The 15,731-nt window shown below is 35.1% G+C and overlaps 1 protein-coding gene and 1 long non-coding RNA gene across 2 annotated transcripts in view; both read right to left on the bottom strand.

Moving 5' to 3' along the window:
• Positions 1 to 396: 396 nt before the first annotated feature.
• Positions 397 to 15,731, bottom strand: part of LOC135766762 (5-hydroxytryptamine receptor 3A-like) — a 57,205-nt gene continuing 41,870 nt past the window's right edge. The window contains exons 7-9 of the mRNA XM_065276235.2: positions 15,254 to 15,464; positions 2,464 to 2,604; positions 397 to 1,949 (exon numbers count right to left, since the gene is read on the bottom strand). Coding sequence (XP_065132307.1) covers positions 1,714 to 1,949; positions 2,464 to 2,604; positions 15,254 to 15,464 — 588 coding nt within the window. The 3' untranslated portion in view covers positions 397 to 1,713. The remainder of the gene's footprint in view (positions 1,950 to 2,463; positions 2,605 to 15,253; positions 15,465 to 15,731) is intronic.
• LOC135766717 (uncharacterized) lies at positions 7,729 to 8,594 on the bottom strand. The gene is made up of 3 exons (XR_010541807.2): positions 8,401 to 8,594; positions 8,147 to 8,304; positions 7,729 to 7,806 (listed from the first exon to the last, which is right to left on the bottom strand). It is a non-coding gene; the product is annotated as an uncharacterized lncRNA (long non-coding RNA).

Raw genomic sequence — 15,731 nt, 5'->3', positions numbered from 1 at the left:
CAGTTTACTCACTTCGTGTGTGAAAGTCACATTAGCAATTCAGAAAAACTCTTGAGTAACCTATGCAGCTGATTAAAGGTGGGCGTGGAAACAATTAATGTCCATAGCAACAAATAAGGGGGCAGGACAACTGGAAGATATCAATGAAATCTTCAACAAAAGAACAACAGAGACTTCAAAATAAAAGTTCAAGTCAATAGAGACATGAAACACAAGACAGGATCGTGACACATAGTATTACTTAATTTAAGTGAATTTTAAATATATGAAATATTGCTGCAGTAAAACAAATTCATGAGGTGACTTTCAGAGGTTTTTAGAAAGAATGATTTATTAAATGACTTTGCAAATACGTTTTTAATTATATAGATGGTTAGAAGGGATTAAATACAAACATTTAAAACATTCAAAGATAAATACAACTGATAAACATATGACAATAACCACACCACAATTATACAGATGATCGGAAAACACAAGACACTCTGAAGAGCAATTTCTCTCACTTTCCTGATATTGTCAGAATACAGTAATATTACAGTACTATTTAATTGTCTTGATATTACCATAATAATAGTTATAAGTGCATTTCTAGTAAGACATATTTTTCACACACATTTTACAATGTTGGTAACAATATTATACATTTATACCATGGGTCTATTGAATGCTGTATTCTGATTTCTGACTTGTCAAATCTCTTAAAAGTAGGTACCAGAGCAATGTTTGTGATAACCGTGATATAAGAGGAATAATTGACTCCGGTCCTTTGAATTATTTGAAAATAATGCACTCCGCTTCGCGTCTGGCCGCATTGCACCTTGGGTGTGCATTATTTTCTTATAATTCAATGGCCCGTCAACAATTATTCCTTACACTATAATGAACGTAGTCAGAAGAGACTAGTCCCTTTACTGGTATTAGTACAGTTATTGCTCATTGTTTGAATTCACACATCATGACTTTCATTGCAACACCTACAGTCTAGACACAAGCTGTGTTTGTTTGTTTTATTTGATAATAAAAGTTAAACCAGATACAATCAAGCCCAAAAGACCTGTTCATAAACATCTTAAAATAAACTGTCGAGGATAAAATACACAAAAAAGCCTCACGCTTATTTTCATTGTGGTCCTCATAATGATGGTACTGAATGATGGTAACCACAAAACTCAAAGACGAAACAGAAACTCATCTAAATATCAAAGATAAATGAACATTTAACACTAACAAGTCTTTCTTTCTACTTAAAAACACATAGAATAGCGTTTCATTTTTTAAATTTTACTCTGTGGCTGAAATTAGACAAACATGTCCTGAAAAGTTAAAGGCCCCTGTACACAGCAAAAAGTCCAGTGTTAAATGAACTCTCACAGAGTTGATTTCAACACTATTTCAGAGTTTATAGTCCACACTTATCAGAGTTAAATGCACGTTCAAAACAAAAGTGTTAAAGGGGTCACATTATGAGATTTTTTTAAGGTGTAAAATAAATCTTTGGTGTCCCCAGAGTGCATGAAGTTTTAGCTCAACATACACTGAAAAAAAGTTTTCATTCAATTTACTAAATTTTTTAAGGTAAGTGGTTGCAATCAATTTACTTAAGCTCTTAACAATTTACTCTAAATATGTTCAATTTACTCTTTAGGTGTTGAATTCAACTCAAACGTTTTACACTGAAGCTCTCCATTTTTTGCTGTGTATAACATTATATTAAAATTGAAACCAAACCTTGCCCAGAAAGGACAGAAACACAATAACGGTGATTATGTAAAGAACAGTAAATATCACATTTACAATTCTTGCTGCTAAGGTCCAGCACGATGAGACTTTTTCTTGGTGTTGTTGAGTAAAAACCCAAAACTCCATGAGGATTTGCTTCAGCTTGTCTGGCGTCATCTGTTCAGTTCTACCAGTAACTGTGTCTAGATGCAAGTATTTTACGCCATCTGTGGAAAGAAGCACAAACCATGGATCTGGAAAAATGCTGTGGGTCATGTAGAAATGTGTATACATTAATGAATTTGTTTAAAAAAATGGTTAAAATATATTTTTTCTATTCAAATATTTTAACTTATGTGAAGCTGCTTTGCTCTGTTGTGAAAAGTACAACAGAAATAAAATTAAGTTTTGATTTCCCATAAGAATACAAAAATACACAGTATGCTGACCAGAAGATATGAACATCTGCACAGAATGTCAATAACGTCTTGACAATGCGTATAATGTTTTAATACCTAATCTGCAACATTATTAACTAGGAATCAATTAAGTTCATCTTCTGTTGTCTATTCTGGCAATGTAGGTGGTGTGTCTATTCTGGTTATGTAGTGGATACTACAATCAGGTTGATGTTGTAGATGACTTTTGTCTATATGATGGCTTTTTAGTTTTAGTGTAAGAATAAGACAGATTTAAGACAAGTTTAAGTTTCTCATATTTAATTGTTGGGTTGACTCTTACCATGTTGAACAGTTACATCTACTCCACTTTCTGTTGGTGTTACTGGTTTGGTCTCTTCTCCTATAGCAATCAGAATACTCACAAAGATGGTCTCCAGAATACTTATGCCAATAAGTGAGAAAACCCCAATGCAGTAAATCCCTGTGACGACAACAACAGCAAACCATTATAGCAAAAAATGTATAAATGAGTCAAAGTTACATTTCTCTTAAGCCTCTGGGGCCTCATTTATAAAATGCTGCATAAAAACCATCCTACATTTGATCTTACGATCATTTATCAAAAATGCGTACGTGTGATTCATAAACCGAACGTACTCGCAAAAAACGCACGTACCCCTTTCAAATCTACAAATCGCAAATGAACTTTAACTTGTGCGCAGCCGAGCAGTTTCAGATCTCCGCTTTTAAACGATGCCTAATTAATGTCACAGACATATAAAAGAGCAATTCTCAATGTTTAAACCAAATTTCGAGCAGCAAGATTGGCTTATATTTCCAAAAACCTGCAGCAATCAGACAAGCAAAAGTGCGTACGTCTGCTCAGACCCTGACGTGGCGCTAAGCACTTTTCCACGTCAAAGACAGTTTTTATAAATATGCACTTTGGCATGGATTTTTGCGTAAGCAAACTTTATGATCAAATCTGTGCGTACACACGCTTTATAAATGAGGCCCCTGGTCTCAGGGAGAGTATCATAAGCCCTTTTTTACACAGATATTACAGAAAATAAAAAGAAAATGTGAGCAGGAGTAATAACGGGTTTATATTGACTCTCACTAATATTATTTCAAAATCGTATCGCTGCTTGTGTTGTTAGTAAACATCAGAGGTGGAAAAAGTAATAAAATATTGTACTCAAGTAAAAGTAAAGTTACTTTAATAATATTTTACTTAAGTAAAAGTAAAGTTACTGGTCTAAAAATCTACTCAAGTAAAAGTAAAAAGTAAGTCATTTTAACTTTACTCAGAGTAAAAGTTACTTTTTTTACAGCGGGGAGAGCCGGAGGATTCTAGTATAGTTCAAAAACGACAAGGGAATATAGATCTCAAACTAGTTGTTTTTAATTGTAGGAACATCTTTACAATTAAAGTGCAATAACAAAAAGTTAATAAAATAAAAAGCTTTTTTAATTAAGCTTTTAAAAAGCTTTACAATTAAAGTGCAATAAGAAAAAGATAATAAAATAAAAAGCTTTTTTAAACTAAGAAAAATTTATTGAATTATTTAATGATTTTTACATGTGAGTTATGCACTTTTGAAGGTGGTCAGCAGCTGGTAAATACAATCACTATAGTAAGTTTGTAAATGATTTTTTAGTATTGCTGGTAACATACATTATTTTATTAAACTATATATACTTTAAATGAGCATATAATGAGATGAGTGCCATAGCTATATACTTTTGACAAGTTTATTGTCTTCTAGCTTCCCTGTCCTGGGTACCTGATGTCAGACCTCTCTCTCTCTCTCTCTCTCTCTCTCTCTCTCTCTCTCTCTCTCTCTCTCTCTCTCTCTCTCTCTCTCTCTCTCTCTCTCTCTCTCTGCTGCAATGTCTAATGACCTGCGCATTCTCGAGGACGTTCTGAAGTTGTGTTTGACTTGACGCGAAGCTATAAACCTCGGAAAATACTGCGCATGGTATTAAAAACGCATCGTGCAAATGAGCGGTAAAAGGTCGGCAATTTCGTACTTAAGGGCATGAATCCTACCTTTCATATGAGGAAACACTCGCTTCGCGTCAATGGAAAGTGGTCGCTTAAATATGGCCAGAGGTTTCTTTCATAAGATTTGAACTGAGGCGGGTGTGCATTAGCGCGCACCCGTCTATTCCGTCTCGATGATTCTTTTTGCGCATTACCCCGCCCATCAATCATCCGTTGCGCGTATTTTCACCTTGCTTTTTTAAATATTTTTTTTACTCAGTAACGAATATGATTTAAAATGTAGCGAAGTACAATACTTTAAACAAAACATACTTAAGTAAAAGTAAAAGTACAGATTTTAAAAACTACTCAAAAAAGTAAAAGTACACAAAAAAACTACTCAATTACAGTAACGTGAGTAAATGTAATTAGTTACTTTCCACCTCTGGTAAACATGCTGCACAGAGTTTTGTACATGTAGATGTAAAAGTTTTCTCTGATAGTTCCAGAATGATCAATGAAATAACCTTGTGCAACTTTCACACGCTTGCAAAATTAAACAAAAATTTAAGAGGCGAAGAGCAGCTGCTTTAGTTTTATGGTAGCCTAAATTAATGATGTTTATACAATTTATGCAATTTCCCATATTCGATGATCTTTTAAATTAACGTTCAATCAATCGAATAATCGTTAACTGTAATAGTGCAATAAGCCTTTACAGCAGTGTAGTGTTGTAGTCGAGTCCAAGCCGAGACCGACTCGAGACCGGATCAATCACGCTGTGTTGATTGAATTAATTGATTTCACCTACAGTGTGTTAAAGTAACATTGAAGCAGTGTTAGAGTCAATTGGATACTTAAGTGAACGTTTAAGTGATGGTTTTTTGATTATTGAAGACACCTGATAATGAGCAGAATCCCTGAAGAAAAGAGAAACACAAGAACTAAAACTTCCAGCCCCTGCCTTAGATAAAATCAACTTAAGATGTTGATGTTTTATTGAAAATGTTTGGTCACCCTAATTGTGATCAGGGTTTCCTTTAGTTGGACAGTTTGACTCTTTGTTCTTGTCCGCTGTCTTTTTAAAACATATGTATTTTTGCAAAGAAAGTTAGAAATAAAATAATATCATAGCATGTAAAAGAAAATTTTCTTAATTTTGTCTCTTATTAAAAGGCTTTATTTACTGTGGCCTGGAAAGGCAAAAATAAATTACAATGGTAAATTACTTATTTACAATATTAAAAACAAATTTACAAGTTTTTTTAACAAATTTACAAGTTTTTTTAACAAATTTACAAGTTTTTTTAACACATTTACAATGAGTGAATAAATGTACAAGTTTTCTAAACAAATTTACAATGATTGAACAAATTTACAAGTTTTTTAAACAAATTTACATGTTTTTTAACATATTTACAATGAGTGAACAAATGTACATGTTTTTTAACAAATTTACAATGAGTGAACAAATTTACACGTTTTTTTTAAAAATTTACAAGTGTTCAAACAAATTTACAATGAGCGAACAAAATTACAAGTTTTAAAACAAATTTACGTTTATTACGGAAAAGGTAGGTACAATACGCTGACGTCACGCATCTGAGCCTCCGGTGGGAGGAAACCCGGAAGTATCGCCGTGAATCACATGAGAGTTGTGAATGCGATGTTGTGTATTACGCTGTACATAATATTAACGGAAAGAGAGTGATAATATATAACCTTTCATCGCTTCCGAAGTGACTAAAAGGGATATTGGACCTTATTTTCAGGTAAGTGAAATAGTTTTAGTTAGCTAACGCTAGCTTTCCAAGTTGCACACGTTTTGGATGGCAGTTATCAAAATAATTCACTGACTTTCTTATTAGATTACAGACAACACGAGAGGGTGCTTCAAACTTTTTGGACTGCATTGTTCGTTCGCTCCCGGGGTTACATAGACTGAAACGGGGAAGCGTGACGAGTTTGTTTACATGGTGCTGTAAACTCCAACCCAGGAGGACACTATCAGAGGAATCACAGGGATAACATGGTGTGATTTTTTTTGTCAAAACCAGAACTGACTTCCGAATCCACCTGGAACGCATTTACTTTGATGGAGATGTGGGCGGAGGCTAAACCCTCCAAATAGTATATTTAGAGAAATGGAAGTCAGTAAAAATTAAGTTGGACTCGTTTTTTAACTACTGGCTGCTTAACACATGCTTATAAACCCAGGAATAGCACACACACTTCTAACAGACATGCAATGCACACATTAGATACGTGTTAAGTAAATAACTGTACAGTTTTAGAACAACTCATTTCTACATTAAAGAAACTTAATTTCACTCATTGTTCAAAATATAGTTTTATTTATAAATGAACTTCAATGTATATTGTCTCAAGTATGAAAAAATATACATGTACATTTTTAGAACCAAACATATTTACATTAAAAGCCAGTGGGTACTAACACACTTTTTTACACAGGGCCATGTAGTTTTGATTTTTTTCCCTTAATAATAAAAACCTTCATTTAAAAAATGCATGTTGTGTTCACTTGGGTTTTATTTTTTGACTAATATTTGAATTTGTTTGATGATCTGAAACATTAAAGTGTGACAAATATGCAATAATAACATGGGAAATCTGGATGGGGGCTAACACCTTTTCACACCACTGTATATACATTTGTTCCAATGTATATTTTCTATCTACTGTACAAATTGTAACAATAAAGCAAAGTAAAAACATTTAAATGAAAAACGTTTGTTTTTGGGATTAAAGTAATTTTTCACCCAAGATATAGATGGTTTGTTTTTTCACTGGAACAGATTTGGAGAAATTAAGCATTACATTGCTTACAATGGGATCCTCTGCAGTGAATGGGTGCCGTGAGAATGAGAGTATTTAACACAAACTATGATTGTGTTTATGGTGTGCAATATAGCATGTGTTTATGTTTTGTGTGTAAAAAAAGACAATATTTTTCACATACTCTCTAGCGCTGTTTTTACTTTACTAAAAACGAGCTGATGTCTTCCTTGTTCTATAAAGTCCCTCCTTCAGAAATACCTATCGAGTTCTGATTATGTAGTTTGTTTAGTGTGCTGTGATTCAACAGCAGCTTAGTAGAGCCACATGAGTTTAGCTGGCGACTGACATATTCCAGTGGGCAGAGGTTAGTAAAAAACTCTTCTTTGGATGTCATTCAATCGAGAAGTAGAGGGCTGTAGTCCAAACTGGCCGTTTGCTATAGGCTTTGAAAGGGAAATTCTATTAAAGAAAATATATCGCTTGGTGTAGAATTTTGAGCTTTATAATTTTACAGATATTATTTATGCTCTAACAGCAACATTACACACCAACTAAAGTTTAAAAAATGGGATCAGGATAAACGGGACCTTTAAACCTTACAGCTAAATCTGTGGCAGAGAAACAAGAAAAAATGATCCAAGACACAAATGTTGCGATAATCTTCCATAATAGGAGATGTTTCCAGGTAACCATAGTCTTGCAATGCCCCAGAACCACTGCTAGATCTGTGTATTGAGAAAGAGGAGAAAATTACATGTAAAAAAAGAAAGATCAATGAAGTCATGAGATTTATTTGTTCTAATTTTCATCAATGAATTACATGCTTATTTTTTTTTCTGCTCAGGAAACGAATGGTGGTCCTCCTCTTCTTCCTTTAGTGTTTCAATATCACAGACACTGGAAATTAACATAATCATGATTTCAGTCTTGGCAGTCTATCTATCTATCTATCTATCTATCTATCTATCTATCTATCTATCTATCTATCTATCTATCTATCTATCTATCTATCTATCTATCTGACATAAATGACAGTTTGCTTAGGCAACATTAGAGTTTTTGTAATATGATAAAACATTACAATACTGTCACACTCAGAGAGGTTTAAATGATTAAATGAAAATATAATTTATAGTATAAATATAGGTAATTTTAACAAATCGTCTCATTAGTCACTACATAAAATCCTAATCTTTTAAAGATTATTCAGATTATATCATCGAACAAGTTAACGCACCCTTGATTCCTTTGAAGTGTCCTCCTGGGTTGAAGTTTACAGCACCATGTAAACAAACTCGTCACACTTCCTCGTTTCAGTCTATGTAACCCCGGGAGCGAACAAACAATGCAGTCCTGATTAAAAAGTTTGAAGCACCCTCTCGTGTTGTCTGTAATCTAATGAGAAAGTCAGTGAATTATTTTGATAACTGCCATCCAAAACGTGTGCAACTTGGACAGCTAACGTTAGCTAACTAAAACTATTTCACTTACCTGAAAATAAGGTCCAATATCCCTTTTAGTCACTTCGGAAGCGATGAAAGGTTATATATTATCACTCTCTTTCCGTTAATATTATGTACAGCCTAATACACAACATCGCATTCACAACTCTCATGTGATTCACGGCGATACTTCCGGGTTTCCTCCCACCGGAGGCTCAGATGCGTGACGTCAGCGTATTGTACCTACCCTTTCCGTAATAAACATAAATTTGTTTTAAAACTTGTAATTTTGTTCGCTCATTGTAAATTTGTTTGAACACTTGTAAATTTTTAAAAAAAACGTGTAAATTTGTTCACTCATTGTAAATTTGTTAAAAAACATGTACATTTGTTCACTCATTGTAAATATGTTAAAAAACATGTAAATTTGTTTAAAAAAACTTGTAAATTTGTTCAATCATTGTAAATTTGTTTAGAAAACTTGTACATTTATTCACTCATTGTAAATGTGTTAAAAAAACTTGTAAATTTGTTAAAAAAAAACTTGTAAATTTGTTAAAAAAATTATAAATTTGTTTAAAAAGTTGTAAATTTGTTTTTAATCTTGTAAATAAGTAATTTACCATTGTAATTTATTTTTGCACCCCGAGGCCACCGTATTTATTGGGTCATAGTTGTTACAATAAGAAAAAAAATCAGGTGTTTATAAATCTCTTTTTTTTTAAGAAATTGGGGAATTTTTTTCAACGCACATCCAGATATCAAGAATCTGCACATAAATCACAAAGGGGATTTTCACGCTGATACCTAGAACTTCCGCTTTCAGCGATCTTTGTGCACGGCCGCTTCCGGTGAATAACTCAATTGAAGAAATACATATTAATTTAGGGTTTAGTAATTTCTGTTAATATAGCTTTTATTGCTATAGATGTCACTAGTTCACTTTTGTAAGTGTATGGTGCTGAGATGCACCTAATGATGTTTTTGCACTGCTGTTCATGGTATTATTGCAAATTCTTTATGTAATATAAAAACCTGCTATCACGTAATTCTTTTGTTAGGGGCCATTTTCACATAAGATGGAAAGTCATGTCTAATTAAATATAATGCCTGTCATTAATCATATTGATTGACTAAACATCTTATACTCGAAGGAAATGTATTACCATTTTATTAGTTAATACCATTCAGATTTTTATCTATTTGTGAGAACACAAAAGTTTATAGTAATACCAGGGGCGTAAGCAGAAATAGAATTTTGGGCGGGCCGGGGCAAAAGTGAGTGGGCCTATAGTTTATCCTAAAATAAAATGACTTAAATAATAATTAAACCGTAGAGTAGAAATAAAAGAATAGACAAATTGCAAAAACCATGATATCTTTACTTTGCAATTTTCGGCGAAGGCAAAAACAAAACACAGTCTAAACTGTGTTCAACCAACACAGAGCTCAATAAAGGCTGGACAAACCAGGCCAGCATAGACATTAAACTGTCTTATTCAGGCTAGTCATCAGTGCAAAAACAGTTCACCTGAAATAAAGTAGGCTAAAAGTAACAGGAAATAGAAATAATGAAAACTCTCAGCAGAGCACGGTTTGAAAAAATAGCAACTCATTTGAATTAAACAATGTAAATTAACCTATAAGGCATACATCTATAGACAACACACCACTTAAAGGGGACATATTATGAGATTTTTTTAAAGATGAAAACTAAGTCTAAAATAGGTCTGAGCAAAAGTGTGCCGTTTTGGGTGTGTCATTTAAAATGCAAATGAGCGGATGAAGTGCAACCACTGATCACAATGATGGTGGTTTGTTGCAATTGAAACTCAATTGTGCTGTGAAATATTTTATCTCTCTCTTTCTCTCCATACTAAATGGTTGTGCTGTGGTTGGATAGTGCAGATAAAGGGGGCGGTATTACCTTATTCTGACATCACAATAAGGGCCAAATTACAATGACCTATTTTTCACATGCTTGCAGAAAATGGTTTACCAAAACTAAGTTATTGGGTTGATCTTTTTAATATTTTCTAGGTTGATAGAAGCACTGGGGACACAATTATAGCACTTAAACATGGAAAAAGTCCGATTTTCATAATATGTCCCCTTTAAGTTAGTTAAATCACTTCACGAGCAAAAATTAGGAAATGAGTTAATCAACAGGCCTACCTTTGTTGTTTTCATTCTGCAATACAAGACGCAAGCGCCAGGGGTTAATGTTGAAAACAGAAATGATCTCATTATAGTCCAAAGAGTCACAGAGTTCTTTTTCAAAAAACAAAAGGCACAGGTTTTTGAGGCGGGTAGCGCTGATTTATTCGAATTGGGTTGTATGTGGTTCATCAATTGCCGTTAGATCGGCGGGTAAACGCGTGATTTTTTTTCCCAAACCAGTTCAGATAGGAGTTTTACTTAAACATGAGCTCAGGGGCAGAAAGTTATTTGATTGGTTCACAAAAATGACCAATGAAAGTTCTCAACCGGAGCCTTCAAGGCAGCTTCTGCAGTGAAGCAGTTCGAGCTCACCGTTGGTCAGGTGAGTAGCGCAGATGGTTAGATAGGAATGTGACTGGTTTTGAATTCAGCTTGAAATGTTTCGAGCGTTTAAGTTAAGTGTTTCCACGTGTCCGTGGCACGACTTTAATTTTCGTGCCAGTTTCACGTGTTGATTACTCAATTGTTTTTCCTATTTTCTTACCATTGTCGCTTGGGATTGGGGTTAGAACAACTTTGTTACATAAAATGAAATCCAAACCCAACTCTAACCCCAACATCAAGTAAAAACAGTTTAAATTTCTGACAAAAAAACATATAAACCACTGCCATTCTAACCCAGACCCAACTTCATCCTCACTCGAAAACAGTTTAAAAATAAAAAACCCCGCAAATCTAAACCCAATCCCAATCGACAATGGTTTGAAAAAAGGAAAAAAAATTGAGTAACCAACACGTGAATCTGGCACGAAAATGAATGTCGTGCCACGGACACGTGAAAACGTGGAAACACTTAACTTAACTAAATGCTCAAAACAATTCGAGCTGAATTCAAAACCAGTAACATTCCTATCTAACCATCTGCGCTACTCACCTGACCAACGGTGAGCTCAAACTGCTTCACTGCAGAAGCTGCCTTGAAGGCTCTGGTTGAGGACTTTCATTGGTCATTTTTGTGAACCAATCAAATTTCTTTCTGCCCCTGAGCTCATGTTTAAGTAAAACTCCTATCTGAACTGGTTTGGGGGAAAAAATCAAGCCGGGTAAACCTGTGTCAGGCTGACCGGGAGAGCGCACTGGAATTGCCACCAGGTGAGCAAGCGGCAACCGGCGCCACTAGCGCCTGACTAGCCTTCTTGTGGGTTAATAATGCCGCGTTCCAGACAACCTGTAACCCGTGAATTTCGACTTCAAAACCACGACTCACGACTCTGAACTGGGAGTACATTAATCCAGTACGAGTTCACGGGTGGGAAGTCAGGGGTTTGACTGCCGTTCCAGTGCACTTTCACAGGTAGAAGGTTGTAAAATCACGGGTTATTAGCTCCACACTCTTAAAAAATTAATCCATTACAAAACAGATAACGTCCTTGCAGAAAATTACCGACACTTTTTCCATTATGTTTGCAGACATTTCCGTTTATTCAAAACTGAGCATTCTGTACATTTACAGAATATTGCCCGTAGCCTTTAGACATACTTCAATCCGGCTATGAAACGCAACAATGGTGACAATCAACAACAAAGCTTCATTTAGAAAATAACTCTGCAAGCAAGTTGTAATTTTAGTTTTCAAACAGAGATGGTGATAGAGAGGCAAAAGTGAAAGATTGCAGCAGGGGTTATTGCGCCCATAATGCAACGTGTTATTAAAAAAACAGGTAACCCAGCTAGAAATAAAAAGTCCAAGAACGTTCCCTGAAAGTTCCCAATGTTCCCAAAAACATTCTGCCAACGTTAAAAGTGTCCAGTTTTGTTTAAGTTTTTGGAACGTTTCTGTTGTCTGAACGTTAAGAGTAATGTTACATTTTACCATTTTTAAACGTTATGACAATGTCATGTTTTAATGTTCACACAATGTTTAAAACAACAACTGTTTGTTTTGTTTAATTGTTATGTAAATGATAGAGAAACATTGGATTTTATTATTTTATAAAACATTATTTCTGAATGTTCAGTAAATATATTGCTGTAGAAAACACAATTCACTTATTAGGTTTAGATGTTGATGTTTTGTTTCATTTTAAGTAACCATTATTGTGATAAGTGTTTGTTTTAGTTGGACTCTTGACACTTGACTTTTTGATTACTAATCTTTTCCCTGATTGTGTTAACGTGCCAGATTTATTATGAACATGCAAAGTTAGTAGTGTAAATCTGTGGTTGTTGGTACATAATGGTAAAGATCATCACCTAATTAATTTACTAATCAAAAGTGTATTTTCTGTCAATAATGTATATTAGGTCCAGCTCTTTCACAGCAGTTTGTCATTGAGGAGTTTTAGAAACTTTGGACAAAAAATATCCGCTGTCTAGTTGGGATGCACAAACATCAAGAATCAGACTATGAATCTCAACCATGGTGACAAATAAAATTGTTTAAAAAATCCTTATTTATCCATGCTGCAGTGCATGCTGGGAGTCCTGAATGAGATTTGTAATTTATTAATACCCAGCATGCATTGCAGCATGAAGTTTTCATTTAATTGTCACCATGGTTGAGATTCATACTCTGATTCTTGATGTTTGTGCGTCCCAATTATACAGCAGATATTTTTGTCTAAAGTTTCTAAAACTCCTTAATGAAAGACTGCTGTGAAAGCACTGGATCTCATTTACTTTTTTGACAGAAAATAAACTTTTGATAAGTAAATCTTCATCTGTGAGCTTCATTTCTTTTAAAAAATTTGTGTGTGCTCATAATCTTTAATCAAAAATGCAAATCTCCTCCCCTCCTCAAAACGATCGCTCTTCACTTCCGGTCAAAAGTATGGCAGGTGGCCGGGGTTCGGGAGAAGATCGCAGCGACACGACCCAACTTCAAACGATCTAATCAGATCTAGATGGACAAATTCAAATCCACCCCTGCCTTATTTCATCTCAAAAGCCGTTTCATTCGGATATATGTCACCACGGGGAAAATAAGGCAATCGCTACTTCCGTTTCATGGCGACTTTAAATGATAAAATTAGGATAAAGAACTGAAATGTATAAGAGTGACACTATACTGATCTAAAAACAAACTGTACTGAATAAGATTGCTGCAAATGTGTCAGCTGGGGTTTTTGCTTCAGAGAGACATCAACACTTTGGATACAAATCTCAACAATGGTGGTGGAGTAAATGTTAAGAAAGAGTTTTCTACAATTCTGATACCCAGCATGCATTGCGGCATGAAGCTTTGTTATTGATTTTCACCATTGTTGCGTTTCATAGGCGGATTGAAGTGTCCCTAAAAGCTTCAGACAATGTTCTGTAAATCTATGGACAGTGTTCTATAAATCTACAGAATGTTCAAGGGGACATATTATGAAAATCTGACTTTTTCCATGTTTAATTGCTATAATTGTGTCCCCAGTGCTTCTATCAACCTAGAAAATGTGAAAAAGATCAACCCAGTAACTTAGTTTTGGTAAACCATTCTTTCCAAGCATGTGAAAAAAAGGGCCTTGTAATTTGGCTCCTATTGTGATGTCAGAATAAGGTAATACCGCCCCCTTTATCTGCACTATCCAACCACAACACTGCCATTTAGTTCAAAGAGAAAGAGAAAGAAAAGAAGGACTTGACAGCACAATTGAGTTTCAATTACAAGAAACCACCATCATTGTGATCAGTGTTTGCACTTCAGCCACTCATTTGCATTTTAAAAGACACACCCAAAACGGCACACATTTGCTCAGACCAAGATTAAGACTTAGTTTACATCTTAAAAAAAATCTCATAATATGTCCCCTTTCAGTTTTTGAATAAACGGAGATGTCTGTAAACATAATGCAAAAAGTACTGGTAATTTTCTGCAAGGACATTATCTGTTTTTTATAGAGTATTTTTAGAGTGTAGTTTGTATATAGCACTCTAGAAAATCTGTTCATTTTCAGAGTGAAGCGTGGCAAATGGCGAAAACAACAAATTCTGAGGCGTCGCATCTCCTCTCAACTCCACGACCTGCCATTGTGCTAATAGAAGCTGTTAACAAACACTTCCTCATCCAATAATGCACAGCGCAGCTGACTACGGCAGCTGGTTTAGTCCAAAAAGTACTTTTGCAGTTATGTCTTTTTGATCTCAGATCGCGTTCCACCACAAACAAACCGCTCCAGAGTTTGTTGAAAGCGTGCCGAGAACACCTCTCTAACGAAGTATCGGTCTGCTTGTTTGGTCTGCTTTTGGTGAGCACCCGAGTTCGATTGCTGCATTCTCACCTGTCAAAACGTACTGCACCAAGCTATTGAATTCTGGTACGATTCAACCGAACTAAAGGTTAAAAAGCCCCCCTAGTACCCTCTCCCATTTTCACATGAGTCAGGGTCATATCCCAGCATTCCTTTCTTAGATGAATGGGTTGGTAACCTTCCATCATAGGCTTTTCTGGTGAAAACTTAGCAGAGCTTAGCGGAGCAGTTTGTGGAGCTGTTTGAAAACTTGTGATAGCTGCCCGGGTGTGCATGTGTTCATGACTTGCAGTGCATGTGTTCACTATTCACTGGATGGTTTAAATGCACATTCCAAGTATTGGTTACCATACAGTACATTGGCAAATACGTCACTTTCAACATCATCAGATTCTAATATTTGAAGAAATGCCATGCAGGCCTGTTTGAAGTGTGTAAAGTGATGTAGCATCACTAGTACAAGTATTCAAATCAAAGCTTTTTATGTTACAACTCATGTAGACTTACCAATCAGTGGCATTTGACTGGCAGTAGATGGCAGCTTGTCATTAAGAATCAGCAGTAACACAGATATGGACAGCAGTAAAGTCACTTTAAAGCCCAGCTTCTCTGATTCAGATGCATTTATTAAGAAGGAGGCCACATCCAGAACAAGAAAACAAAATACTGGAAAAATTAAGTTGATGATGTACAGCAGAGGTCTCCTCCTGATGGTGATCTGCAATATAAGAGTATTGTATTAATAATACAGCAAAACCAAATAATTTATGATGTTACAGCCTGTCTATCTGTCTGTCTATTCTGCAATGCTGAAACTGCCCAACTAGTTATTATCATGCAAGTTGATAGTAAAAATGTAGCCTATGGAGGGGTATTGTGGCCTTCTAATTACATATGAACCATTATGTACTGTTCCACACTATAGACGTTTTAATCGCATGCATGCACCTTGTCGCGTCTGGCTGGAGGTTAACTTACAGGCTCT

This window comes from Paramisgurnus dabryanus, chromosome 3, assembly GCF_030506205.2.
Source record: "Paramisgurnus dabryanus chromosome 3, PD_genome_1.1, whole genome shotgun sequence".
NCBI lineage: Eukaryota > Metazoa > Chordata > Actinopteri > Cypriniformes > Cobitidae > Paramisgurnus > Paramisgurnus dabryanus.
Note: the sequence above shows the minus strand (reverse complement) of the source record. Positions and strands in the feature narration are given on the sequence as shown.